This window comes from Palaemon carinicauda, chromosome 20, assembly GCF_036898095.1.
Source record: "Palaemon carinicauda isolate YSFRI2023 chromosome 20, ASM3689809v2, whole genome shotgun sequence".
NCBI classification, from domain to species: Eukaryota; Metazoa; Arthropoda; class Malacostraca; order Decapoda; family Palaemonidae; genus Palaemon; species Palaemon carinicauda.
The window spans coordinates 99,533,669-99,559,806 of NC_090744.1; the positions used below are offsets into that span (position 1 = coordinate 99,533,669).

At 44.3% G+C, this 26,138-nt stretch overlaps 1 protein-coding gene across 2 annotated transcripts in view; it reads right to left on the reverse strand.

The window, feature by feature from the left end:
- Positions 1–11,020: 11,020 nt before the first annotated feature.
- Lipt2 (Lipoyl(octanoyl) transferase 2) overlaps positions 11,021–26,138 on the reverse strand; it is a 29,409-nt gene continuing 14,291 nt past the window's right edge. The window contains exons 3-5 of one of the 2 annotated variants that reach the window (XM_068344108.1): positions 19,856–20,030; positions 18,641–18,756; positions 11,021–11,428 (exon numbers count right to left, since the gene is read on the reverse strand). In XM_068344108.1, the coding sequence (XP_068200209.1) occupies positions 11,196–11,428; positions 18,641–18,756; positions 19,856–20,030 (524 nt within the window). In that variant the 3' untranslated portion in view covers positions 11,021–11,195. The remainder of the gene's footprint in view (positions 11,429–18,640; positions 18,757–19,855; positions 20,031–26,138) is intronic. The other variant, XM_068344107.1, reaches the window with a different exon arrangement.

A 26,138-nucleotide genomic window follows, 5' to 3' on the forward strand; every position in this document is an offset into this window, starting at 1 on the left:
AATTAAGATTGTATCAAATTATTAATTATTAATCTCTGGCACCATTGATCAATTAGACAGTTGTAAATGCTGTCTAATATTTTCATAATACTGTCCCTCCTTTGCATTTAAACTTCTTAGACTGCACCATCTCCCCCACCCCCCATGTAATACTATGTAAAGTATGTTGAACCTTCTAAATCTTGACTTTTTAATAATGACCTACACTAAAACATTTCTTAAAGTTTAGTTCTGGGTCCTGACCAAATTGCTGAATAAGCTCCCTAATCAAATAATTGAATCTGTAATACAGATTGACATAGTTTTGTTACATTGTATATCTGCTACCAGTTTATTAAATTATCCTAATTTTTAAATTTATTTTTATTCGTATTATTTGTTCAGTTTTTATTCTGCATTGGACTCCTTTCTCTATCGGACCTTCTAGGCCTTTGTTGCAGGCTAACTTATAATTATGAGGTAATGAATGAAAGAAAACCTGGTCTCGTGAAAATTGATGTAAGTGTCGATCATCTGTTGAACAGCATCCAGTGTTCACTTTGGATAGGTTTTGTATAACAAACTAAAGTCCATAAGTTAAAAATTAACTTCTCTTAACTAAAAGTCCAAGGCCACATCATGCTAATAACTCGACTTATTTTCAAGAGAGTTTTAGCTCAATGCAATAAGTTCCTCCATCTGGTTAAAGCTGTCAATGATATCATGACTAACAATAACCATTTTTTTTTTTTTTTTTACATCCATCCTCTATTCCTTTCTTGATGTCTTCCTGTTCAACGTCGTTTAGCTTTTACTAAGCAATTTAATGACTTTAGTCTCCACCCAGTTGCAACAAGAACCTGAGGGAATAGGACCCCATAGTCCTCAAGCTTCTTTAGGTCCCTCGACATCCTCAATGACTAACCCCCACCCTGTGAAATTCATGCTTTTATTTGGTACAATTTATTGCAATATTACAAATGAAATAATTAATCCATAGTTTTAACATTTAACACTAAAGAAAAAAGTTGCATAGACCCTTTGGCTTCAGCCTAAGGAATAATACTGCACTGCTGAGGGGCCTCACTGATGCCAGTACCTGACCATATGGCCCAAAAAACTGGCCTCACTGATGCCAATACCTGACCATATGGCCCAAAAAACTAAGTTTGTAAAAAAAGTCGCATTCCATTTTATTTTTAATCAAATAGTTGTTGATGGGCACCATAGTGAGTGTAGGAATGTGATATCTGGTGTTCCACAGGGTAGTGTTCTTGGCCCATTACTTTTCATACTACAGTACTGTATATACACACCGTGGTTTGGCCTAAAAAAACGAGCTTGTTGCCCATGCATATATATTATATATATATATATATATATACACACACACACGTACGTGACGTGACGTGTGGTACAGCAATTTGTAGAATATATAAATATACTTTATGGCATTTGTGGACCAGGAAAAAGCCTTTGATAGTGTGCACCAACCAATTTTGTGGAAAATCTTGCATTATGGAGTTCCTCCTAAATATGTCAAATTTGGAAGTAATTTGTATTTTTCCTAACGATGCAAACCTTATCTATTTATAAGGGTATTATACCTTTGACGTAGCTGAAAGGGCAAGCCATTAGAATGTGGTGAGGGGTAACCTACCATCCTGCAAGTTAGTTGGGGGTTAGCTAGCTACCCCTATCACCCACACCTGTGATTGTGCTTCACTTTGCTTGGAGGTAGGACTTCGACAGGGGACAGGGTTGGCAGGCAAGTATGTATAAATAGCTAAGGTTTGTATCGTTTTGAAAAATACAAATTGCTTCCAAAATTTGTCATTTTTTCCGTAACTGAAATACAAACCAACGCTAATTATAGGGGTGACTTGCCCATTAGGAGGGTGGCCGTCCCTGCCAATCTGTCTTTTTGGCCTTACCCCGGGTATTCCCTATTGCGTAGGTTAGTGCACAAAAGAGACCCTAACACCTCGCTGAACCTACTAAGCACGGTCTGCGGCTTATGCAATCTGTGTGAGGAGATACTGTCAAGGTAAAAGTTATTCAGTTTCAGGAAAATAACCGAGGAGACTGAGACATTCCCAATACCACCTCGCCAGGGTAGGTGGATGCAACATTATTGGGACAATACTAGGTTATACAAGGGAGCAATGGTTAACCTGCAGAGGTTTGAGGTCAGCTTGTCGATCCAGGATGCTGATTTCCCCAAGAGGGGAGGATGAAGAAAGGAAAAGAGCCAGACATTCTCTTTCATTCACTCGGACTAAAACTTAGGTAACCAATGCCCTCGACCTTCTGCTACTTGTCCATTAAGGAGCTTCAGATACTAAACCAGCTGTTGTGTAGCCACCACAGGACTGATAGAAAATGTATCAAGCTTCCTGTGTGTTATGTCTTGCAGGTAGGCGGCGGTGAACATAGGTTGGCGTTTCCACACGCCCACTTGCATTACGTGCATCACAGAGTACACTGTACAGTAGTTCTTTTTGAAGGCCAGACACGTAGCTAGGCTCTTGACATCATGGGCCCTGGACGACGTGCTGGAGGAGAATTGGGATTCAGGGCAAGGTCAATGACCCTACAAATCCATGCGGAGATTGTGTTCTTCGTGATCATCCTCTTGTTCCTGCCCGTGATTACGAAAAGTGAGGGCGCTCTGGGCCGAGCTGTTTCTGTTCTCTTTAGGTAGAGCCTCAAACATCTTTGGGCATAGTAACAGAAGATTTGGGTCGTCGGTTACAGAGCAGATACTCGTTATCCGGAAGTAGTAGAATCTAGGATCCGAAACCCCCGGATTCTGAGTCTTGGAAAAAAACTCAAGGATGAAGCTCAAGCTTACTTCTCCATATCTCCTTGAAAGGGTGATGAAGTTCACTAACTTGTTTGGCTGATGCCAAGGCAAGCAGGAACACTGTCTTCCAAGTTAGGGGGCAATCTGTTGCCTGTTGTTATGGTTTGTACGGGGGATCCTATTAGGGACCGAAGAACTCGAACCATGTTCCATGGGGGAGGTCTCGCTTCTGCTTGAGGACAGGTAAGTTCATAACTTCACATGAGGAGGGAAGTTCTAGCGATGAGGAAATCCCCATTCCTTTCAGTTTAAAACCGCTGAAAATGCAAGATGCATTTTTTACCTCGGTAGTTGATACACGAGGAATTCCCCTATTGTTGGAATAGTGGTATTGAGTGGAATGAGATCCCTTCCACGGCACCAACCTCATAAGACGTTCCACTTCGCCTGGTATAGTAAAGCTGATGACTTTCGCAGCAATCCAGATATCCTCTTCACGACTTGTTGCGAAAATCCTCTCAGAATGAGATGCTGGATAGTCTCCAGGCGTGAAGGCATAGTGAAGCTACTGCCTTGTGGTAAAAGTTGACTTGGTTGTCTGAGCAGGTTGTGTCGTGGAGGAAGTTCTCTTGGCAGCTCCGTAGGAACAGCAGAAGTCCCGGGAACCATTCTGCGTGATGGCATAGCGGAGCTACGAGGGTCGTCGAAAGATGGCCGCTGTTCTGGTCTTGATACGTACTCTTCCCATCAGACAGAACGGTGGGAATGCGTAAATGTCAATGTTGTTCCCCCGTTGTTGGAATGCATCTTACCAGAGAGCCTTGGGATCTGGGACTGAAGTTCCGGGCCATTGTGAACAGATCCACACTCGACGAATCCACTATCTGTTACGCTCTGCTCAGATTGTCGGCGAGCACATTCCTCTTGCCGGGAATGAAGCCAGCTGATAGTCAGACCGAGTGAGCTTCCGCCCATCTCAGTATCTCTACCACTAGATCGGATAGGGGCTGTGAAAAAATACCTCCCAGCTTTTTTTTCTTATGTAAGCCACTACCGTGGTGTTGTCGCTCATCATCACCACCGAGTGACCCATCAGGAACTGGTGGAGCTCTTGAAGGGCCGGGCCAGATATATGAACTTCATCTCTAGGAGATTTAAGTGAAAGTACTTTTCAGACTCTGACCAAGTACCAGGTAAGTATATTTAAAAATTTATTGTAAAATAAAAATACTGTACCATTTTTAAATATGTAACTTTCCGGGTAGTTACATATATATAGCTGATTGACACCATTGGTGGTGGGTAGAAAACCACAACGTCGGGAATTCGTAGAATTATTAATCGCTACAAATTAGCTGTATCAATAATCTGGTTCCTACCTGATAAGGAAGCTGGCTTAATAGTGTTCTAGCCTCATTTGCCTGCATTCCTTGAGAGACCCAGCGATCCACCCAGGGGGCTGTAAAAAGTCTCTGTGGGGCTGTCACACGGTCCTTGACCTTAAGATGACTAGACCACCACCCTTGCTATCTTGGCATACCTGATAAGGAAGCTGGCTTCATAGTTTTCCTGCCTCATTTGCCTGCATTCCTTGAGAGACCTTGTGATCCACCCAGGGGGCTGTAGAAAGCCTCAGTGGGGCTGTCACACAGTCCTTGACCTTAACATGACTAGACCACCAACCTTGCTATCCTGGCATAGCCATGGACAATGATCTGACCCATTAACACACTAAAAACACATTGCATAAAACATAACTTAGACTTGCATCCCAGGCCATGGAAGGTTGCAGCAACCTTTACAGACGACCTATGAGAACAAGTTCAAGAAAAGGTAAGGGTATAAACAAGGTTATAGGTTAGAGGCAGTAGTACCTTCTCCAAGTACGGCGCTGGAGGCAACGTACAGACCCAGGGAACAACAATCCTCATATTGGGTCTGTACCTATTTAGGTAACAATCTGCGAAGATTGATTTGCTTCGTCAGAATGTCACTTCCAAAATCGCTTTTATAGACTTGTTGTGTCTATGAGCTATCGAAGTTGCCTCAGCTTTTTACTTTGTGTGCTTTGACTTTGAGGCATAGGAAGCTTTTCTCATCACAACTCTGGTGATCTTCCCTTATTAAATCCTTGATAAAGAACACCAGTGCATTCTTTGACAAGGGTAGCGAAGGCTTCTTTACCGAGCACCAGAGGTTATCTGCCTGTCCTCTCAGGTTTCTGGTCCTCTGCAGATAAAATTTTTAGGGCTCTTACTGGACAAAGGCCTTTCTCGTTTTCCCGTCCTACTAAATGAGATAATCCTGGAATGGTAAAGGATCTGGGCCATGGTTGCGAAGGATTCTCGTTCTTGGCGAGAAAATCTTGTCGTAGAGAGCAGACTGCATTCTCTCCATTGAAGCCCATCTTTTAGCTAATGGCTTGCAATTCTTCTATTCTCTTGGCTGTCGCTAACGCAACCAGAAATAGGCTCTCCTTAGTAAGATCCTTCCATGAAGCCTTGTCAAGAGGTTCAAACCTGCTCGAGGTTAAAAACATCAGGACTACATCCAAATTCCAAGATGGGGTTGGGTTGTCCTTCCTCTTAGCGGTCTCAAAGGATCTTATAAGGTCAGAGATCTTTGTCTCCTGACACGTCAATATGTTTGTGATGGAAGACGGAGGCTAGCATGTTGCGGTATCCCTAGATGGTTGATACTGCTAGTTTCTTTTGTATTCTTAAATGTAGCAGAAAATCTGCCAGTTGAGAAAGAGAGGTATAGGAAGAAGAAATGTTATTAACTCTGCATCATTCTCTGAACATGTCCCACTTAGATTGTTTGATTGGGGACGTCCTCCTCGCTCCCGCGATTGCTCTTGCAGCTTTCCTCGAAAAGCTCTTCACTCTTGCCAGTTTTTCCGATAGTCGAAAGGCAGTTAGATGAGAGCGAGGAGATTTGAAGGTATCTCTCACTAAGTTACTGTCTGAGTAGATCGTTCCGACAAGGTAATGATCTGGGGGTGTCTACTAGCCACTCCAACACTTCTGTGATCCAGGGTCTCATGGGCCAAAACGGAGCTATCATGGTCATGCGGGCGTTGTTCGAATCCCTGAACTTCTTCATGACTCTGTCTAGGATCCTGAATGGAGGGAAAGGCGTACGTGTCTAGTCCTTCCCACTCCATGAAGAAGGCGTCCACTGCCACTGCTTCCCGGTCTGGGACTGGAAAGCAGTAAACGGGTAACCTCTTGTTCTTTGCGTCGCAAAGAGGTCTATTGACGGTTCTCCCCACAGATTCCAAAGCCTGCTGCACACCTCGTGAAGCAGGGTCTATTCTGTCGTGAGAACCTGTCTTCCTCTGCTGAGAAGATCCGCTCTGACATTCTTCTCTCCCTCTATGAAGCGAGTTATCAGAGATATATTGTTCAATTTTGCCCACAGCAGGAGATCTTGCTGCCTCGTAAAGGGAATCCAAACAAGTGCCTCCCTGTTTTCTGATGCAGGCCAGCGCTGTGGTGTTGCCTGCGTTGACCTGTACTAACTTGTTTTGGACCTCCTCCTGGAAGTGTATTAGGGCTAGAAGAATGGCCACCAGTTCCTTCACGTTTATGTGCCATTTCTTTTTGTGGTCTTCCCATAGACCTAAGATCTCGCTCTTCCCCAGTGTTGTAAAACCCCACGTCTGATGCGTCTGAATACACTAGGTCGGGGTTCTTCTGATGAAGTTTGAAGCTTTCTAGTAACTTGTTGGGGTAGTCCCACCAACTCCCCTGATTCCTGATTCCCAGAGGGATCGGAATCCACGTCGCTAGGTCTTGGTTTCTTGTCCAATAACTAGACAGATGGAACTGAAGTGGACGTAGATGTAGTCACCTGTAGATCCTCCAGACACTTTCCTAAACCCTGGCTCTGATTAGCCAGTCGTCCAGGTACAGTACATCGAAATTTGTACCCCTTCCAGATGTAACCAGAGAGCCACGTTCGATACCCCTCATGTGAAAACGTAAGGGGCCGTGATTAGTCCAAAGCAAAAGTGCTCTGAACTGAAAAGTTGTAGTGTGATGTACAAATTTCAGATATTTCCTGTAGCTCTGGTGAATTGAGACGAGAAAAGCCGCGTCCTTCTATCGACACCATCCAGTCACCTAGTCTGGTGTCTGCTAGGACTGACGCAGATATTTCCATAGCAAACTTGACTTTGCTCACGCACTTGTTCATTGGACTTACGTCCACAACAGGTCTCCAATCCCCCGAGTTCTTGGGTACCAGAAAAAGTCTCGTAAAATCCCTCTGACGAGGGGTCCTCTACCACTTCTATTGCTGCTTTTGACAGCATCTGGTTTATCTGCTCTTGAAGAGCTGCTGCCAGTAGTGGGATACTTGTGTCTGGAGATTGAGTTCACTTTTTGAGTTTCAGTTGCTGTTTGGGGTTACGAGGTTGCCCTCCAGCAGCCATTCTGTCCTCTTCTAGAAAGGCTCTCCCACGAAAGGGCTGACGCGTGGGAGGAGCTTCCTTCTCCTTCATGGCTAAAAAGTTAGCCGGAAGAACTTTCCTCGCAGTCCTTGTAATCAGATCTTGCGTTGCTTGTGCGCAAGAGCTGCCGATAAGTCCTTCACTAGCTCTGAAGGGAAGAGGTATTTGGCCAAGGGAGCATACAAGAACTCTGCTCTCTGAGCGAGAGTCAATCCTGACGACAGGAAAGAAACAGCATAGCTCTTTCTTAATAATACCTGCTGTGAAAAAGGGCTGTGAGTTCGACCGACCCGTCACTCATAGCTTTATCGAGACAGGCGAAAAGGTGCATCTGCGTCTCGTTCTTAACGTCTGCGAGGACTCCTAGAGTCCAGTCCATCAAGCTGAAGACCTCGATTGTTCTGAAGATGTCCTTCAGCAAGTGATCCATCTCTGACGTGGACCACATCACCTTAGCCTTAGTCATGGCTGATCTACGCGAGGCATCAATGAGTTTGGAGAAGTCTCCCTGGAAGGAGGCAGGAATTTCCAAACCAAGAACCTCCTGTTTCGTACCACACACCGGATCTAGAAGCCAATCTCATTGGGGGGAAGGAAAAGGTTGTCCTTCCTTGTTCCTTCTCTTGAGAATCCAATCGTTCAGAGTCGAAAAAGCCCTATAGACCGATCTGGCTAACACTGTTTCCTTGAAAGAGGAAGATTCCTGGGGTTTACCCTTCAAAAACTGCGAGGGCGGGCTCCGAGGTATAGCCTGCTGAAAAGTCCTCCGGATATAAGTCCGCCAGAACTGCAAGTAATCTTTTAAGATATGCTGCTTGAAGAGTTTCTTGCGTTTCCTCCTCTGAGATCTCCTCTAAAGGGTTAGCGATCTCTGAAGTAGAACGAGTGGGAGAAAACACACGCCTTGTCTTGCCTGCTTGCTCCCGCATGCGTCCAGCATGCTGCGAAGGAGCATCATGCATGCGTCCAGTCTGCTGCGAGGAAGCGTCATGCTTGCGTGCGTCCTGCATGCGTCCCATATGCTGCGAGGGAGCGTCATGCTTGCGTGCGTCATGCATGCAGCGAGGGAGCGTCATGCTTGCATGCGACCTGCATGCATCCAGTATGCTGGGAGTGAGCGTCATGCTTGCGTGCGTCCAGCATGCTGCTGCTGGGCATGCTGCTTGCGGTGCGTCCTGCATGCGTCCAGCCTGCTTTATGACGTTTGCGATCTTGACGCGGGGAAGCGTCTTGCTCGCGTGCGTCCAGCATGCTGTGAGGGAGCGTCAAGATCCTTGCCACCTCCCGTAACGCGTCCAGATCGCTGCGAGGGAGCGTCCATGAGCGCTGCAGCTCGCGTGCGTCCTTGTCGCGAGACCGCGCTCGGAACTATGACGTTTGCGATCTTGATGCGGAGAAGCGCCCCGCTTGCATGCGGAGAAGCGTCCCGCTTGCATGCGTCCAGCAAGCTGTGAGGAAGCGTCCTGCTCGCGTGCGTCCAGCATGCCGTGAGGGAGCGTCAAGATCCTTGCCGCCTCCCGTAACGCGTCCAGATCGCAGCGAGGGAGCATTCATGAGCGCTGCAGCTCGCGTGCGTCCTTGCCGCGAGCCCGCGCTCGGAACTATGACGATCGCGATCTCGGCGCTCGGTTCCATGATGAGCAACTCTCTTCTTGTCTAGCAGGAAGGGAAAAACATAAAATGCCAATGTTGTCTGGGAGCTGCGTCATCCGACGGTGAGGATAACACTTTTACCTCGCCTTTCCAATGGCGAGGGCGAGCGTCCTGGGAAGCGTCAACAGGTACGCTCGAGGGGACGACTGCTCGGGGGCTAACGCCTCTTGCCTCCCTTCGCCTGTCGACATTCCTTCTCCCAGGGATTGGGGAGAATGGAAGAAGTCTAGGGCTAGGAGAACGACAGGTCCGAGCAGCCGTACCCTCCACTGCACTGCGTCATGCTTGCGTGCCACTGAATACTAGCTCTTTTAACTTTCACATCAGACCATAATTATACCTGCCCGTTGCAAGAGATTATACTCTTTCGCCAAGGGCTAGAATGAAAATTCAATAGGCTATACGATTAATATAAGTATTCTCAATATCGAAATACTAAATAATGATACAAAGTATTGTGAAACTGTAACGATCGTCAAGAGTACCTGTACTACGTAACGTGAATTGACTGTACGCTAGTGAAATCTTTATAATAAATCGATGATTAACTAAAGGAAGTATACTAATAGGACAAATATTTACTTTAAAAAAATTATATTTCCCTACAATATAAAAATCAAAATACTTATGCTTAGTAAGTTAGTATTTTCTTTACATTTCTTGCAAGAAAAAGAAAAGAATTTACATATTTGCAAGTCATACTACGTAGTTGACGTCACATGATTGTGACGTCATAGCGCTAGCAGAATGATTTCCTTCAAGGCATTCTGCTAAGAGTTAACGTCACATGATTTGTGACGTCATAGTGTGGTGGAAAGATTTCCTTCCACCATCATGTCTTAAGAGTTGTTCCTTAGTTTTTAAAGTAGGGGGAAAAATTCCTTGATCCTATCCCTTTCAAGCTTACAAACATAGCAATCATATTACAAAAGAAAAATACACACATGCCCTCTGCATTTGACATACTGTGTGGGGATCAAGCGCAGCTTTTGGAAGCCGGTCTTGCAGCCTTACACACAAAATCCAACAACAGAGGAGCCATCTTGAAAATCAAGTTAAATTAAACTGTCCAAGTTGGACCAACAAAAAACTATCTTATTCGTGTGAAAAAGAAAGGAAAATCCAATATCAGCGAAAGCCATCAAAAACAAAGCAATGGGTACTTCACCAATTTGTAGTTAAAGCAAACCCAAACAAAGTAGAGAGAATTTCCTACGTGTTGCTCGAACGACGGCAGGGAATTTCTGAGGACTTATGGGAATGGTTCCAGGTACCTGGTTAGATGGTGCACAGGTATGACCACCTGTCGGCGATTGCCACGAATTTTGAATTTCTGCCGTGCGGGCGACGAATCGGCGGGATTAATCTATATATATGTAACTACCAGGGAAGTTACATATTTAAAACTGTCTTTTGGACTACCTGGGGATTGGTGAATTTGATCTCTGGATCATAGAATTCACTTAGTTCCAGCTGATCCAGTAGACATTTGCTTCCGTCTCCGTATGTCAATGTAGATTTTGTCTCGCATAGTATTGTGAGGTTGTTACTCTTCAGGTTGACCCGTCAGTCTGTGCACTGAAGGTTAACCTCACTGTAAATAATCAAGGTGTGAAGCATGTTCTTTTCAGCCTTTGATTCTATAGAAATGGAGTCCACCATAATGGACTCTCCACTTGATGTTATGTTTGGACCATGTGTCCCACATGGTAGTGAAATTTCCTCGTTCAAGGTTATCAAGCTCATATGATGGTTTAGAGGGTTGGTGCAGTCAGAAATAAGGCTCTGACCTTCACTTACCAGATTTACAACCTGCTAATGCTGAAGAGAAGAGATGCAGTAGCATCAGACTTCTCTCGAAAGGCTGGTCCTTTTCGATATGCATTTAAGTAGTTTTATATTCTGTGAAAGTTTAGGCAGATGGAGGTAAGTAAATGTACTGTATACTCATCTTTGATCATTATTATGGGAATTGTAATTTTATTAATATTTTGGGGGGTCTTTATTCTAAGATGAATCCTTTTCATAACAAATCCTGTAGTCTTGCTTTATGAGAACTGATGAATTCAGTCATATAGTCTTGTCGTGGATTTCAAAGACACAAGAGTTTATTATGTAAGAAATAAAATAATTTCTTTGGGAACATTTTAATATCTATCTGTACACACGGTTTTCTCAACAAAATTATGCAATCTTAAAACCTGCATCCACAACAAATTATATACAAAGTATTTTATAGTCATTAGTTATATTGTCAACTTTCCATATACTGTAATGTACTTCAATTCCACTGGGATACTATCATAACATGTGGTTTTTGTCAATTTCTACCAATTCACAGCAGAAAATCTCAGCAAAAGCTTTTAGGAAGTGGGGCACTACTTCACTAACTCTAACATCACGATTCAATTCCTTACTAAGTGTAGTAACTCCTTTATCTGGAATACCACAGGGAACTATGTTCTGGAACCAGTGTAACTCTGTGTTGCAATTCAAAGCTATCCCATGAGTTGTTACGTGACGTCCTTGAATGCCTGAAATAAGTAAATGTCAACATTCAATTGTTTTTAGGTAAAATAAAATTATAAAAGTTTTCCAAAAGAGCTGTCATATGCCTCAACTCTTGTTACATAATATGTTATTTTCATTAGTAAAATAAATTTTTGAATATACTTACCCGATAATCATGTAGCTGTCAACTCCGTTGCCCGACAGAATTCTACGGAAGGGATACGCCAGCGATCGCTATACAAGAGGGGGGTGTACTCACAAGCGCCACCTGTGGCCAGGTACTGCAGTACTTCTTGTTGACACCACTTCAATTTTTCCTCGGTCCACTGGTTCTATGGGGAGGAAGGGTGGGTCAATTAAATCATGATTATCGGGTAAGTATATTCAAAAATTTATTTTACTAATGAAAATAACATTTTTCAATATTAAACTTACCCGATAATCATGTAGCTGATTCACACCCAGGGAGGTGGGTGAAAACCAGTGTACATGTATATCAAGAAGCTAAGTATCCCGTATTTCATATTATCAGTTATTCAAAATAACAATGAAATTACAAGTACCTGGTAAGGAAGTCGACTTGAGCCATTACTCTGCCTTAAATAAGTTCGTCTTCCTTACTGAGCGCAGCGTTCCTCTTAGGAGGCTGAACAACTCTAAGGTGCTGAAGTATCAAGGGCTGCAACCCATACTAAAGGACCTCATCACAACCTTTAACCTCGGCGCTTCTCAAGAAAGAATTGACCACCCGCCAAATCAACAAGGATGTGGAAGGCTTCTTAGCCGACCGTACAACCCATAAAAAGTATTCAAGAGAAAGGTTAAAAGGTTATGGGATTATGGGAATGTAGTGGCTGAGCCCTCGCCTACTACTGCATTCGTTGCTACGAATGGTCCCAGGGTGTAGCAGTACTCGTAAAGAGACTGGACATCTTTGAGATAGAATGATGCAAACACTGACTTGCTTCTCCAATAGGTTGCATCCATAACACTCTGCAGAGAATGGCTCTGTTTGAAGGCCACTGAAGTAGCCACAGCTCTCACTTCATGTGTCCTTACCTTCAGCAAAGCAAGGTCTTCTTCCTTCAGATGAGAATGTGCTTCTCTAATCAGAAGCCTGAATAGTAAGAAACTGAGTTCTTAGAACTTGGAAAAGAAGGTTTCTTGATAGCACACCATAAGGCTTCTGATTGTCCTCGTAAAGGTTAAGACCTTTTTAGATAGTACCTAAGAGCTCTAACTGGGCAAAGTACTCCCTCCAGTTCATTCCCCACCAAGTTGGACAGGCTTGGGATCTCGAACGACTTAGGCCAAGGACGTGAAGGAAGTTCGTTTAGCAAAAACCGAGCTGCAAGGAACATGTAGCCGTTTCAGATGTGAAAACAATGATCCTGCTGAAGGTGTGGATCTCACTTACTCTTTTAGCTGTTGTCAAGCACACGAGGAAAAGAGTTTTTAATGTGAGGTCCTAAAAAGAGGCTGATTGGAGAGGTTCAAATCTTGATGACATAAGGAACCTTAGGACCACGTCTAGATTCCAGCCTGGAGTGGACAACCGACGTTCCTTTGAGGTCTCAAAAGACCTAGGGAGGTCCTGTAGATCTTTGTTGGTGGAAAGATCCAAGCCTCTGTGGCGGAAAACCGCTGCCAACATACTTCTGTAACCCTTGATCGTAGGAGCTGAAAGGGATCTTACTTTCCTTAGATATAACAGGAAGTCAGCAATCTGGGTTACAGTGGTACTGGTTGAGGAAACTGCATTGGTCTTGTACCAGCTACGGAAGACTTCCCCTTGAGACTGATAGATTCTGAGAGTGGATGTTCTCCTTGCTTTGGCAATCGCTCTGGCTGCCTCCTTCGAAAAGCCCCTAGCTCTTGAGAGTCTTTCGAAAGTCTGAAGGCAGTCAGACGAAGAGCGTGGAGGTTTGGGTGTACCTTCTTTACGTGAGGTAGACGTAGAAGGTTCACTCCTAGAGGAAGAGTCCTGGGAATGTCGACCAGCCATTGCAGTACCTCTAAGAACCATTCTCTCGCGGGCCAGAGCGGAGCCAACCAACGTCAGCCGTGTCCCTTTGCGAGAGGAGAACTTCTGAAGTACCCTGTTGACAATCTTGAACGGCGGGAATGCATACAGGTCGAGATGGAACCAATCCAGCAGAAAAGCATCCACGTGAACTGCTGCTGGGTCTGGAATCGGAGAACAATACAACAGGAGTCTCTAGGTTATCGAGGTAGCGAACAGATCTATGGTTGGCTGACCCCACAGGGCCCAAAGTCTGCTGCAAACATTCTTGTGAAGGGTCCACTCTGTGGGGATGACCTGACCCTTCCGGCTGAGGTGATCTGCCATGACATTCATACCGCCCTGAATGAACCTCGTTACCAGCGTGAGCTTTCGATCTTTAGACCAGATGAGGAGGTCCCTTGCGATCTAGAACAACTTCACGAAAGAGTCCCTCCCTGCTTGAAGATGTAAGCCAGGGCTGTGGTGTTGTCAGAGTCCACCTCCACCACTTTGTTAAGCTGGAGGGACTTGAAGTTTATCAAGGCCAGAAGAACCGCCAACAACTCCTTGCAATTGATGTGAAGTGTCCTTTGTTCCTGATTCCATGTTCCCGAGCATTCCTGTCCGTCCAAAGTCGCACCCCAGCCCGTGTCTGATGCGTCCGAGAGGAGAAGGCGGTCGGGTTTCTGAACAGCCAAAGATAGACTTCCTTGAGAAGAAAGCTGTTCTTACACCACGCGAGAGAAGACCTCCTCTCTTCGGAAACAGGAACTGAGACCGTCTCTAGCGTCATGTCCTTTATCCAGTGAGCAGCTAGATGATACTGAAGGGGGGGAGGTGGAGTCTCCCTAACACGATGAACAGGGCCAGCGATGAAAGTGTCCCTGTTAGACTCATCCACTACCTGACTGAGCATCGGTTCCTTCTCAGCATGCTCTGGATGCATTCTAGGGCTTGGAAGATCCTTGGGGCCGACGGAAAAGCCCGAAAAGCTCGACTCTGAAGATCCATACCCAGGGAGACAATGGTCTGGGATGGGACGAGCTGAGACTCCTCAAAATTGACCAGGAGGCCCAGTTCCTTGGTCAGATCCATAGTCCATCTGAGAATCTCCAGACAGCGACGACTTGTGGGAGCTCTTAAAAGCCAGTCGTCTGACGGAGCCGGACACAAGATCATGGTACTGCTGCACAGTCTGTGAACTGTCAACCATGGGGAAGCGAGGAAGTACAGTGACAACCCGAAGCTGTCTAGACTGTCTGGGTCGTACAGACAACTCCTTATCGGGTTGCTGAGGTTGCCGCACTGCGTCACAAGAAGTCACTTCTGCTGGTTGTTGAACGTCTTCCCAGTGACACACTGACTCCGTAAACAAAAAAAATCCTCTAACAAGGACTAAGCTTGGACTGCATGTCTTGCAACACAGCTCAAGGTCTATGGGAGCAGGTGTGGTAACAGACGGGGTTAGCGACTGAAGTGGAACCATTACCTTCCCTGGGAGCATGTTATGCTTAAAGAAAAGTCCATAGGCGGCTACGCAGCTAAAGGCTCCTCTCCAAATGACAGAGTCCTCAAGGGAATATCAGAAGGAGGGAGAAAAGCACTTTCTCATCTACAGGGACCATATCCGAGAAAAGCTAAGTTCTCTCAGTGAGGGTTTCACTGGTGCAAAAGCAGCAGACTAGAAGGCAACGTTATGAAACTGCTTGACAGTCTAGTGAGTTGGCAACAACCAAAGATGTGTGACTGAGAAGCATGCGGTAAGATATGCAGAGCATGTTGTATGCAGAGCATGCTGTATGCAGAGCATGCTGTATGCAGAGCATGCTGTATGTAGAGCATGCTGTAAGGTAAGCAGAGCGTGTTGCATGGCGTGTAACATTTCTCAGAAATTCCATGACCAGTGCTAGAGTGAGTAATATCGCATTACTGTCCATTGAAAGTGCACGTGCCGAGGGAATTGATTTAGACTGTTTTGTTGATGAATTTGATAGCCGGCATGATAATCGTAGAATTAAGCTACACTAAATGTACTATAATCTACTTCACCTCAGGAAAGGGAAACTCGCCCTGTTGGCAACACTGCATACTTCATGCATGCTTGCATGGGGTTTAATATCAACATAATATTACCTTACATTCATAACTCATGATTCATTTGTTTAGAAGATATTTTTGCCATATTTTGCGATTTGTTAAAAATATATTGCAAGGAATACATATATATTTTTATATAAGTAATACAAATAACCTCCATTATCATAATGTTTGTGTAGGCATACATGTATATGATTACAAATGCAAGTTATGAAAGTAATGAGGTGTTATTATTGTCATTGTTATTCCCAAGTTGAATGGGAAGAAGCTCAAGTTGAGGAAAAAAAAGGCAGATGCATGCGTTGAGGTGGCTGACTCATAGCATGAGGTTGCTGCCTCAAGAGTTGCGCTTGCTGTAAGGGTTGCGGATGCGCAGTAGCAGGTTCCTGAGGAACGAGTTAAGGTTCCTGAGGTGTGAGCTGCGAGAGTTGAGGTAGCGGCTGCGCTTGAGACTCTTGCCTTGAGGAGGGTTTAGGTCGCTGCAGCGAGTGCTGAGGTGGCTGCCTCATTGATGGAAGAGGTTGTCGTACCTCAAGAGATTGTTGCCTCGCTGGTGGAACCGCAAGCGGAAGCGGAGGAAGTAAGGCATAAGACTCCTGCTCCCATTGCTGAGGTTGCCTTAAGGAAGGTTAAGGTTGCTGTACAACGCTGGTAACTGGCAACTCAGAACGCGGTAAGGTAGCCTGAGGAACCTCAACTTCGTACGCCTGGCAGACTGGACTGCGGTGAGGCGGAGCTCTCGCAGGAGGAGGCGGAGGTTGCTGCACACCGCTGGTAACTGGCAACTCAGAACGCGGTAAGGTAGCCTGAGGAACCTCAACTTCGTACGCCTGGCAGACTGGACTGCGGAGAGGCGGAGCGTTCGCAGGAGGAGGTGTAACCTTCTCAGCCTGAAACTCACGCATTAAGACCGCAAGCTGCGACTGCATGGACTGCAGCAAAGTCGTCTTGGGATCAACAGACGATAAGGTCTGTTGAGGCAAAGCCTTAATAGAAGATGAGGTCTGTTGAGGCATCGCCTTACCTCTCTTAGGAGGTGTGCAGTCACCTGATGACTGAGGAGAGTCAGAGCTAACCCAATGACTGCATCCGGGTTGTTGAACTCTAACTTCGTACGTCTGGCATAGGTCTGGACTTTACGTTTAAGAGGTCTTGAGACCTGAGACCAGCGTTTTCTCCCCGAAATTTCTTCTGCAGACGAGCAAAATAAGGGCTCAATCGTCTGCGGGTGGGAGTGACGGTCTCTGTAAGACACGCCCGCAACCACCGAGGATACTTCTGTGCGCCGATCAAGGCCTGCCGAACCCTTTTGCCCTTCGACATTGCTTCTCCCCTGGGCTTGGGAGCTTGCAAGAGGTCCCGGACTGGGAGGACGACTGGCACGCACAGAAGTACCCTCACGCACAACACTGACACACTTTGCGCTAATCACTTATCACTTTTGATTTTCTGTTTGCACTTATTTCACTGAACTCGAAACTTTAAGTGGTTTGTACCTGAAACACGCAATTCTATCCTTCTTTAAAAGTTAGTAATTGCGAAAACAGAATTACAATGTAACAGAAAAATCTAATGAAAGATAAATAATTCAGTGGCTGGAAAGAGACTAAACACTAGATCAAATAAACTACGTTTAAAATCTCTCACCGCATAAAGCTTGAGAACAAGAAAAAACTCTAGAAACGTTTACCTTCTTCCCCTAAAGAGACTAGGGAGAAGAGCAAAAACGATAACAACGTTACTCGCTTGAACGAAACGTTTATCCTCCTCTTTCTCCCTCCGTCTCTATCTCTCTCTCTCTCTCTCTCTCTTGACTTAGAACCTGAGAGAAGAGCCCAATCATATATATCGTTAAAACATATTATTGTTAAAGGAAAATATTTCCCAAAATGAAAAGTTCCTTTATTAGAATTAAAACCATTAAGTTAAGAAAGAATGAACAAAACGCTAGACACGGTTACTCTTACTGCAACGTGACACCGTGAAAATTCTCTCTCTATCGTAACGATAGAGCGCAAGTTGAACGTTCTGAACGTCAACAACTGCAGAGACAAAACAAAACGTTAGTTCAACTTTGAAAACAGTACGAGACTATCAAAGAAATTCTTTCAAAAACATTAAAATAGCATAATATGTTAACAGGTAAAACCGAAATGACGGGCTCAATGTTAATTAACTTCGGTACCAAGAAAAGACCGCCTACTATTAGGAAAGGTCGAATATAAACAAATATAAAAATTAATTTTAATAAGTTTATAATAAAAGGAAGTTAATCGAAGAGGCCTATAAAAGGCGGAGAGATATAAAATAAATCTATAACTTTTGTTAAGCAAAATTAAGAAAGAGAGTCTATACTCTCTTAGACACCAACACTTCCGTCTAAGGGAAGGGTCGGCCATTTAAAGGTGAAAGAGAGTTCATACTCTCTTCGTCACCATAATTAATCAAATTAATTCCAAAAGTTAGCTAAGCTAATAATAAAACTTCCTGAATAGCGAAAGCTGAAATCTTAGAGCAATACTTCACCAAAAACCGTGAACAAGACTCCAAAATTATAAGCGTATCCATGAACGTCTTGCCGGAAGCACGACAGAGGAAAAATTGAAGTGGTGTCAACAAGAAGTACTGCAGTACCTGGCCACAGGTGGCGCTTGTGAGTACACCCCCCTCTTGTATAGCGATCGCTGGCGTATCCCTTCCGTAGAATTCTGTCGGGCAACGGAGTTGACAGCTACATGATTATCGGGTAAGTTTAATATTGAAAAATTTAAGATCTAAACATTTTCTTTATCATTTTTTTTTTCTTATGTAAACTACCACTCGACATCAATCAAAGCTCTACGCTATCAGTTTCTACCGGGGGAAAAAAAATGGACACTAATCACTACACAGTACTGAAGGTCATTAACATACAGTATACTGTACAGTTTTCAGACATTACTTTACAAAAGTATTGCATTTCATGAGCTGGAGCAGGTTCTCTATTTTTAGGCTAAAAAAGATTTTGTGCTTTCAAAATATTCTAAAACTAGACTGAGAAGAGCTTTTAGCTTTGTTTAAACTAATATTTTTAACTACTGCACAGGCAAAACCAGATTTTCTGATTACAAACAAAAGCTATGAAGTACCTTACCTACAGCACATATTTTGTTATCTCCCACCCAAACTCCTGTGTGAGGGGATGTGTTTGCCAAGACGCCTAGGGATCGGCAAGTTCGTATAACTGCTCTCTCTAACGCACAAACATACCTTTAAATAAAACACTGATCATAGCAAACCTGTAGCAACTTCATTATACATTATGGTAGTACAGAAATATGCAAACACAAATACTGCCAGTAAGATTGTACATGATATTATCAGTGCTCATTTCAGCATGTTGTGATCTGGTAAAAGCGTTTGCCTTATGTAGAATACACTAAATGATTGTACAAATGTATCTTCAAGTGGTCTGTTTAAACTGTTTCTATCTTTTACTACTAAGAAAGAAATAATTACCTCTGCCAACGAAGTTGGAAGGTTATGTTTAAAGCCCTGTTCGAGTGTGTTTGTTCTGTCTAAACCCATCTTTATGAACAGCTTCCTGGTTACAATTTTAATTGTAGAGTAATGAGACTTGCAGGGACTAAGTGTTATGTAAAAAGCTGGAAATGATTAAATTTTGTAAGGTCAAGGTCAAGCAAAATGTCCAATTCACGTAATCAGCTAGGAGTTTGGACATCTTTTCACAGATACTTCAAGCTTGAGTGTATGAAAATCCGCTCCAATTAATCCATGTTAAGGTCAATGTCAAGCTCTACTGAGTGCCCCTCTAGTTTTACTTGTATGTAAAGGACAAAACAAAAAATCAGAAAGAATCGTTCTTCACAATCATTTTTGTGTATGGTACAGCTCAAAGACCCTTGAAGTATATCTCATGAAACACCATCTACATCCCACATTAACTTTTAAAACAAGGTAAAATTTAGCAAAATGCCAAAAACAAGACAAATGTTAGCATTATGAGTTGAATTTTCAGATGAACATTACAGTACATTACTGTAATACATTTATGCAGGACGACAAAGGATAAAATTGCTAATACAGTACACTTGTTGCATTCAAGAAATCAGTACTATATTATAACAGTTTTATAGAATGTCAGAAAAATTAATGACCTACAAACTTACAAGTCATTTTTGCACTATATGCTGCAATATCTCTATTATATCTTATGACACATACAAAATCTAATACCCTGTATATGGATTAAACATATTGCACTATCCTTACCACTCATACTATATCTAATATTTATATCTTATGGCACATACAAAAGCTAACATATAACATATTGCATTAGCCTTACCACTTAATACCAGGCTGAAATGAGGCCAAGTGTAAGATTGGATAGGCAACCATCTGACCGGGTCCGTGAAAAGTAATTAGGCCTCCACGGTTAGTACGGTAAAAGTCGGCTCCAAGAGATCGTAGGTGTGCTTCCTCTTCATGTGAATACACATCACGAATACCAGTTGTATACACTGTTAATAGAAAATACATTAATGTTGAACATAGACAGACCAGTTTCTCTCTGTGATTACAGAAAAGAGATGGGCATAAAACATTCCTAAAATAAAATGAAAAATTTGACTGAATACCAGGGCGCTATTGATAATAACAGAAAAATTTGGAATAAACAACTACCTTAAAAATCGTGCATCTTTGATCAAACAGTTGTTAAACATTTTCAAACAAAACTAGGAAATATACAGTATGAGCAATTTTTATGTTTAAAACAGTTTCAGCTTGTTAGACCATTCCTATTTTCATAATGACAAGTATAACACTTCGAAGATTGTTGAAAGTTACAGTACTATACAGTATACCAAATTGTCTTAGGTTCTAATGACAGAAAAATGTTATTTTCATTAGTAAAATAAATTTTTGAATATACTTACCCGATAATCATGTAGCTGTCAACTCCGTTGCCCGACAGAATTCTACGGAAGGGATACGCCAGCGATCGCTATACAAGAGGGGGGTGTACTCACAAGCGCCACCTGTGGCCAGGTACTGCAGTACTTCTTGTTGACACCACTTCAATTTTTCCTCGGTCCACTGGTTCTATGGGGAGGAAGGGTGGGTCAATTAAATCATGATTATCGGGTAAGTATATTCAAAAATTTATTTTACTAATGAAAATAACATTTTTCAATATTAAACTTACCCGATAATCATGTAGCTGATTCACACCCAGGGAGGTGGGTGAAAACCAGTGTACATGTATATCAAGAAGCTAAGTATCCCGTATTTCATATTATCAGTTATTCAAAATAACAATGAAATTACAAGTACCTGGTAAGGAAGTCGACTTGAGCCATTACTCTGCCTTAAATAAGTTCGTCTTCCTTACTGAGCGCAGCGTTCCTCTTAGGAGGCTGAACAACTCTAAGGTGCTGAAGTATCAAGGGCTGCAACCCATACTAAAGGACCTCATCACAACCTTTAACCTCGGCGCTTCTCAAGAAAGAATTGACCACCCGCCAAATCAACAAGGATGTGGAAGGCTTCTTAGCCGACCGTACAACCCATAAAAAGTATTCAAGAGAAAGGTTAAAAGGTTATGGGATTATGGGAATGTAGTGGCTGAGCCCTCGCCTACTACTGCATTCGTTGCTACGAATGGTCCCAGGGTGTAGCAGTACTCGTAAAGAGACTGGACATCTTTGAGATAGAATGATGCGAACACTGACTTGCTTCTCCAATAGGTTGCATCCATAACACTCTGCAGAGAATGGCTCTGTTTGAAGGCCACTGAAGTAGCCACAGCTCCCACTTCATGTGTCCTTACCTTCAGCAAAGCAAGGTCTTCCTCCTTCAGATGAGAATGTGCTTCCCTAATCAGAAGCCTGAATAGTAAGAAACTGAGTTCTTAGAACTTGGAAAAGAAGGTTTCTTGATAGCACACCATAAGGCTTCTGATTGTCCTCGTAAAGGTTAAGACCTTTTTAGATAGTACCTAAGAGCTCTAACTGGGCAAAGTACTCTCTCCAGTTCATTCCCCACCAAGTTGGACAGGCTTGGGATCTCGAACGACTTAGGCCAAGGACGTGAAGGAAGCTCGTTTAGCAAAAACCGAGCTGCAAGGAACATGTAGCCGTTTCAGATGTGAAAACAATGATCCTGCTGAAGGCGTGGATCTCACTTACTCTTTTAGCTGTTGTCAAGCACACGAGGAAAAGAGTTTTTAATGTGAGGTCCTAAAAAGAGGCTGATTGGAGAGGTTCAAATCTTGATGACATAAGGAACCTTAGGACCACGTCTAGATTCCAGCCTGGAGTGGACAACCGACGTTCCTTTGAGGTCTCAAAAGACCTAGGGAGGTCCTGTAGATCTTTGTTGGTGGAAAGATCCAAGCCTCTGTGGCGGAAAACCGCTGCCAACATACTTCTGTAACCCTTGATCGTAGGAGCTGAAAGGGATCTTACTTTCCTTAGATATAACAGGAAGTCAGCAATCTGGGTTACAGTGGTACTGGTTGAGGAAACTGCATTGGTCTTGTACCAGCTACGGAAGACTTCCCCTTGAGACTGATAGATTCTGAGAGTGGATGTTCTCCTTGCTTTGGCAATCGCTCTGGCTGCCTCCTTAGAAAAGCCCCTAGCTCTTGAGAGTCTTTCGAAAGTCTGAAGGCAGTCAGACGAAGAGCGTGGAGGTTTGGGTGTACCTTCTTTACGTGAGGTAGACGTAGAAGGTTCACTCCTAGAGGAAGAGTCCTGGGAATGTCGACCAGCCATTGCAGTACCTCTAAGAACCATTCTCTCGCGGGCCAGAGCGGAGCCAACCAACGTCAGCCGTGTCCCTTTGCAAGAGGAGAACTTCTGAAGTAACCTGTTGACAATCTTGAACGGCGGGAATGCATACAGGTCGAGATGGAACCAATCCAGCAGAAAAGCATCCACGTGAACTGCTGCTGGGTCTGGAATCGGAGAACAATACAACAGGAGTCTCTAGGTTATCGAGGTAGCGAACAGATCTATGGTTGGCTGACCCCACAGGGCCCAAAGTCTGCTGCAAACATTCTTGTGAAGGGTCCACTCTGTGGGGATGACCTGACCCTTCCGGCTGAGGTGATCTGCCATGACATTCATACCGCCCTGAATGAACCTCGTTACCAGCGTGAGCTTTCGATCTTTAGACCAGATGAGGAGGTCCCTTGCGATCTAGAACAACTTCACGAAAGAGTCCCTCCCTGCTTGAAGATGTAAGCCAGGGCTGTGGTGTTGTCAGAGTCCACCTCCACCACTTTGTTAAGCTGGAGGGACTTGAAGTTTATCAAGGCCAGAAGAACCGCCAACAACTCCTTGCAATTGATGTGAAGTGTCCTTTGCTCCTGATTCCATGTTCCCGAGCATTCCTGTCCGTCCAAAGTCGCACCCCAGCCCGTGTCTGATGCGTCCGAGAGGAGACGGCGGTCGGGTTTCTGAACAGCCAAAGGTAGACTTCCTTGAGAAGAAAGCTGTTCTTACACCACGCGAGAGAAGACCTCCTCTCTTCGGAAACAGGAACTGAGACCGTCTCTAGCGTCATGTCCTTTATCCAGTGAGCAGCTAGATGATACTGAAGGGGGGGAGGTGGAGTCTCCCTAACACGATGAACAGGGCCAGCGATGAAAGTGTCCCTGTTAGACTCATCCACTACCTGACTGAGCATCGGTTCCTTCTCAGCATGCTCTGGATGCATTCTAGGGCTTGGAAGATCCTTGGGGCCGACGGAAAAGCCCGAAAAGCTCGACTCTGAAGATCCATACCCAGGGAGACAATGGTCTGGGATGGGACGAGCTGAGACTCCTCAAAATTGACCAGGAGGCCCAGTTCCTTGGTCAGATCCATAGTCCATCTGAGAATCTCCAGACAGCGACGACTTGTGGGAGCTCTTAAAAGCCAGTCGTCTGACGGAGCCGGACACAAGATCATGGTACTGCTGCACAGTCTGTGAACTGTCAACCATGGGGAAGCGAGGAAGTACAGTGACAACCCGAAGCTGTCTAGACTGTCTGGGTCGTACAGACAACTCCTTATCGGGTTGCTGAGGTTGCCGCACTGCGTCACAACAAGTCACTTCTGCTGGTTGTTGAACGTCTTCCCAGTGACACACTGACTCCGTAAACAAAAAATCCTCTAACAAGGACTAAGCTTGGACTGCATGTCTTGCAACACAGCTCAAGGTCTATGGGAGCAGGTGTGGTAACAGACGGGGTTAGCGACTGAAGTGGAACCATTACCTTCCCTGGAAGCATGTTATGCTTAAATAAAAGTCCATAGGAGGCTACGCAGCTAAAGGCTCCTCTCCAAATGACAGAGTCCTCAAGGGAATATCAGAAGGAGGGAGAAAAGCACTTTCTCATCTACAGGGACCATATCCTAGAAAAGCTAAGTTCTCTCAGTGAGGGTTTCACTGGTGCAAAAGCAGCAGACTAGAAGGCAACGTTATGAAACTGCTTGACAGTCTAGTGAGTTGGCAACAACCAAAGATGTATGACTGAGAAGCATGCGGTAAGGTATGCAGAGCATGTTGTATGCAGAGCATGCTGTATGCAGAGCATGCTGTATGCAGAGCATGCTGTATGCAGAGCATGCTGTATGCAGAGCATGCTGTATGTAGAGCATGCTGTAAGGTAAGCAGAGCGTGTTGCATGGCGTGTAACATTTCTCAGAAATTCCATGACCAGTGCTAGAGTGAGTAATATCGCATTACCGTCCATTGAAAGTGCACGTGCCGAGGGAATTGATTTAGACTGTTTTGTTGATGAATTTGATAGCCGGCATGATAATCGTAGAATTAAGCTACACTAAATGTACTATAATCTACTTCACCTCAGGAAAGGGAAACTCGCCCTGTTGGCAACACTGCATTACTTCATGCATGCTTGCATGGGGTTTAATATCAACATAATATTTACCTTACATTCATAACTCATGATTCATTTTTGTTTTGAAGATATTTTTGCCATATTTTGCGATTTGTTAAAAATATATTGCAAGGAATACATATATATTTTTATATAAGTAATACAAATAACCTCCATTATCATAATGTTTGTGTAGGCATACATGTATATGATTACAAATGCAAGTTATGAAAGTAATGAGGTGTTATTATTGTCATTTGTTATTCCCAAGTTGAATGGGAAGAGGCTCAAGTTGAGGAGAAAGTGGCAGATGCATGCGTTGAGGTGGCTGACTCATAGCATGAGGTTGCTGCCTCAAGAGTTGCGCTTGCTGTAAGGGTTGCGGATGCGCAGTAGCAGGTTCCTGAGGAACGAGTTAAGGTTCCTGAGGTGTGAGCTGCGAGAGTTGAGGTAGCGGCTGCGCAGAACGCAGTTCTTGTCTCGCGAGTTGAGGTTCCTGAGGTGCTAGCCTAAGGAGTTGAGGCTCTTGCCTTGTTGAGGTCGCTGCAGCGAGTGCTGAGGTGGCTGCCTCATTGATGGAAGAGGTTGTCGTACCTCAAAAGATTGTTGCCTCGCTGGTGGAACCGCAAGCGGAAGCGGAGGAAGTAAGGCATAAGATTCCTGCTCCCATTGCTGAGGTTGCCTTAAGGAAGGCGGAGGTTGCTGCACACCGCTGATAACTGGCAACTCAGTACGCGGTAAGGTATCCTGAGGAACCTCAACATCGTACGCCTGGCAGACTGGACTGCGGTGAGGCGGAGCGATCGCAGGAGGAGGTGTAACCTTCTCAGCCTGACACTCACGCATTAAGACCGCAAGCTGTGACTGCATGGACTGCAGCAAAGTCATCTTGGGGTCGGCAGACGCTAAGGTCTGCTGAGGCAAAGCCTTAACAGAAGATGAGGTCTGTTGCGGCATCACCTTACCTCTCTTAGGAGGTGTGCAGTCACCTGATGACTGCGGAGAGTCAGAGCTAACCCAATGACTGCATCCGGGTTGTTGAACTCTAGAGGTCTGGACTTTACGTTTAAGAGGTCTTGAGACCCGAGTCCAGCGTTATCTCCCCGAAATTTCTTCTGCAGACGAGTAAAATAAGGGCTCAATCGTCTGCGGGTGGGAGTGACGGTCTCTGTAAGACACGCCCGCAACCACCGAGGATACTTCTGTGCGCCGATCAAGGCCTGCCGAACCCTTTTGCCCTTCGACATTGCTTCTCCCCTGGGCTTGGGAGCTTGCAAGAGGTCCCGGACTGGGAGGACGACTGGCACGCAAGAAGTACCCTCACGCACAACACTGACACACTTTGCGCTAATCACTTATCACTTTTGAATTTCTGTTTGCACTTATTTCACTGAACTCGAAACTTTAAGTGGTTTGTACCTGAAACACGCAATTCTATCCTTCTTTAAAAGTTAGTAATTGCGAAAACAGAATTACAATGTAACAGAAAAATCTAATGAAAGATAAATAATTCAGTGGCTGGAAAGAGACTAAACACTAGATCAAATAAACTACGTTTAAAATCTCTCACCGCATAAAGCTTGAGAACAAGAATAAACTCTAGAAACGTTTACCTTCTTCCCCTAAAGAGACTAGGGAGAAGAGCAAAAACGATAACAACGTTACTCGCTTGAACGAAACGTTTATCCAGCTCTCTCTCCCTCCGTCTCTATCTCTCTCTCTCTCTCTCTCTTGACTT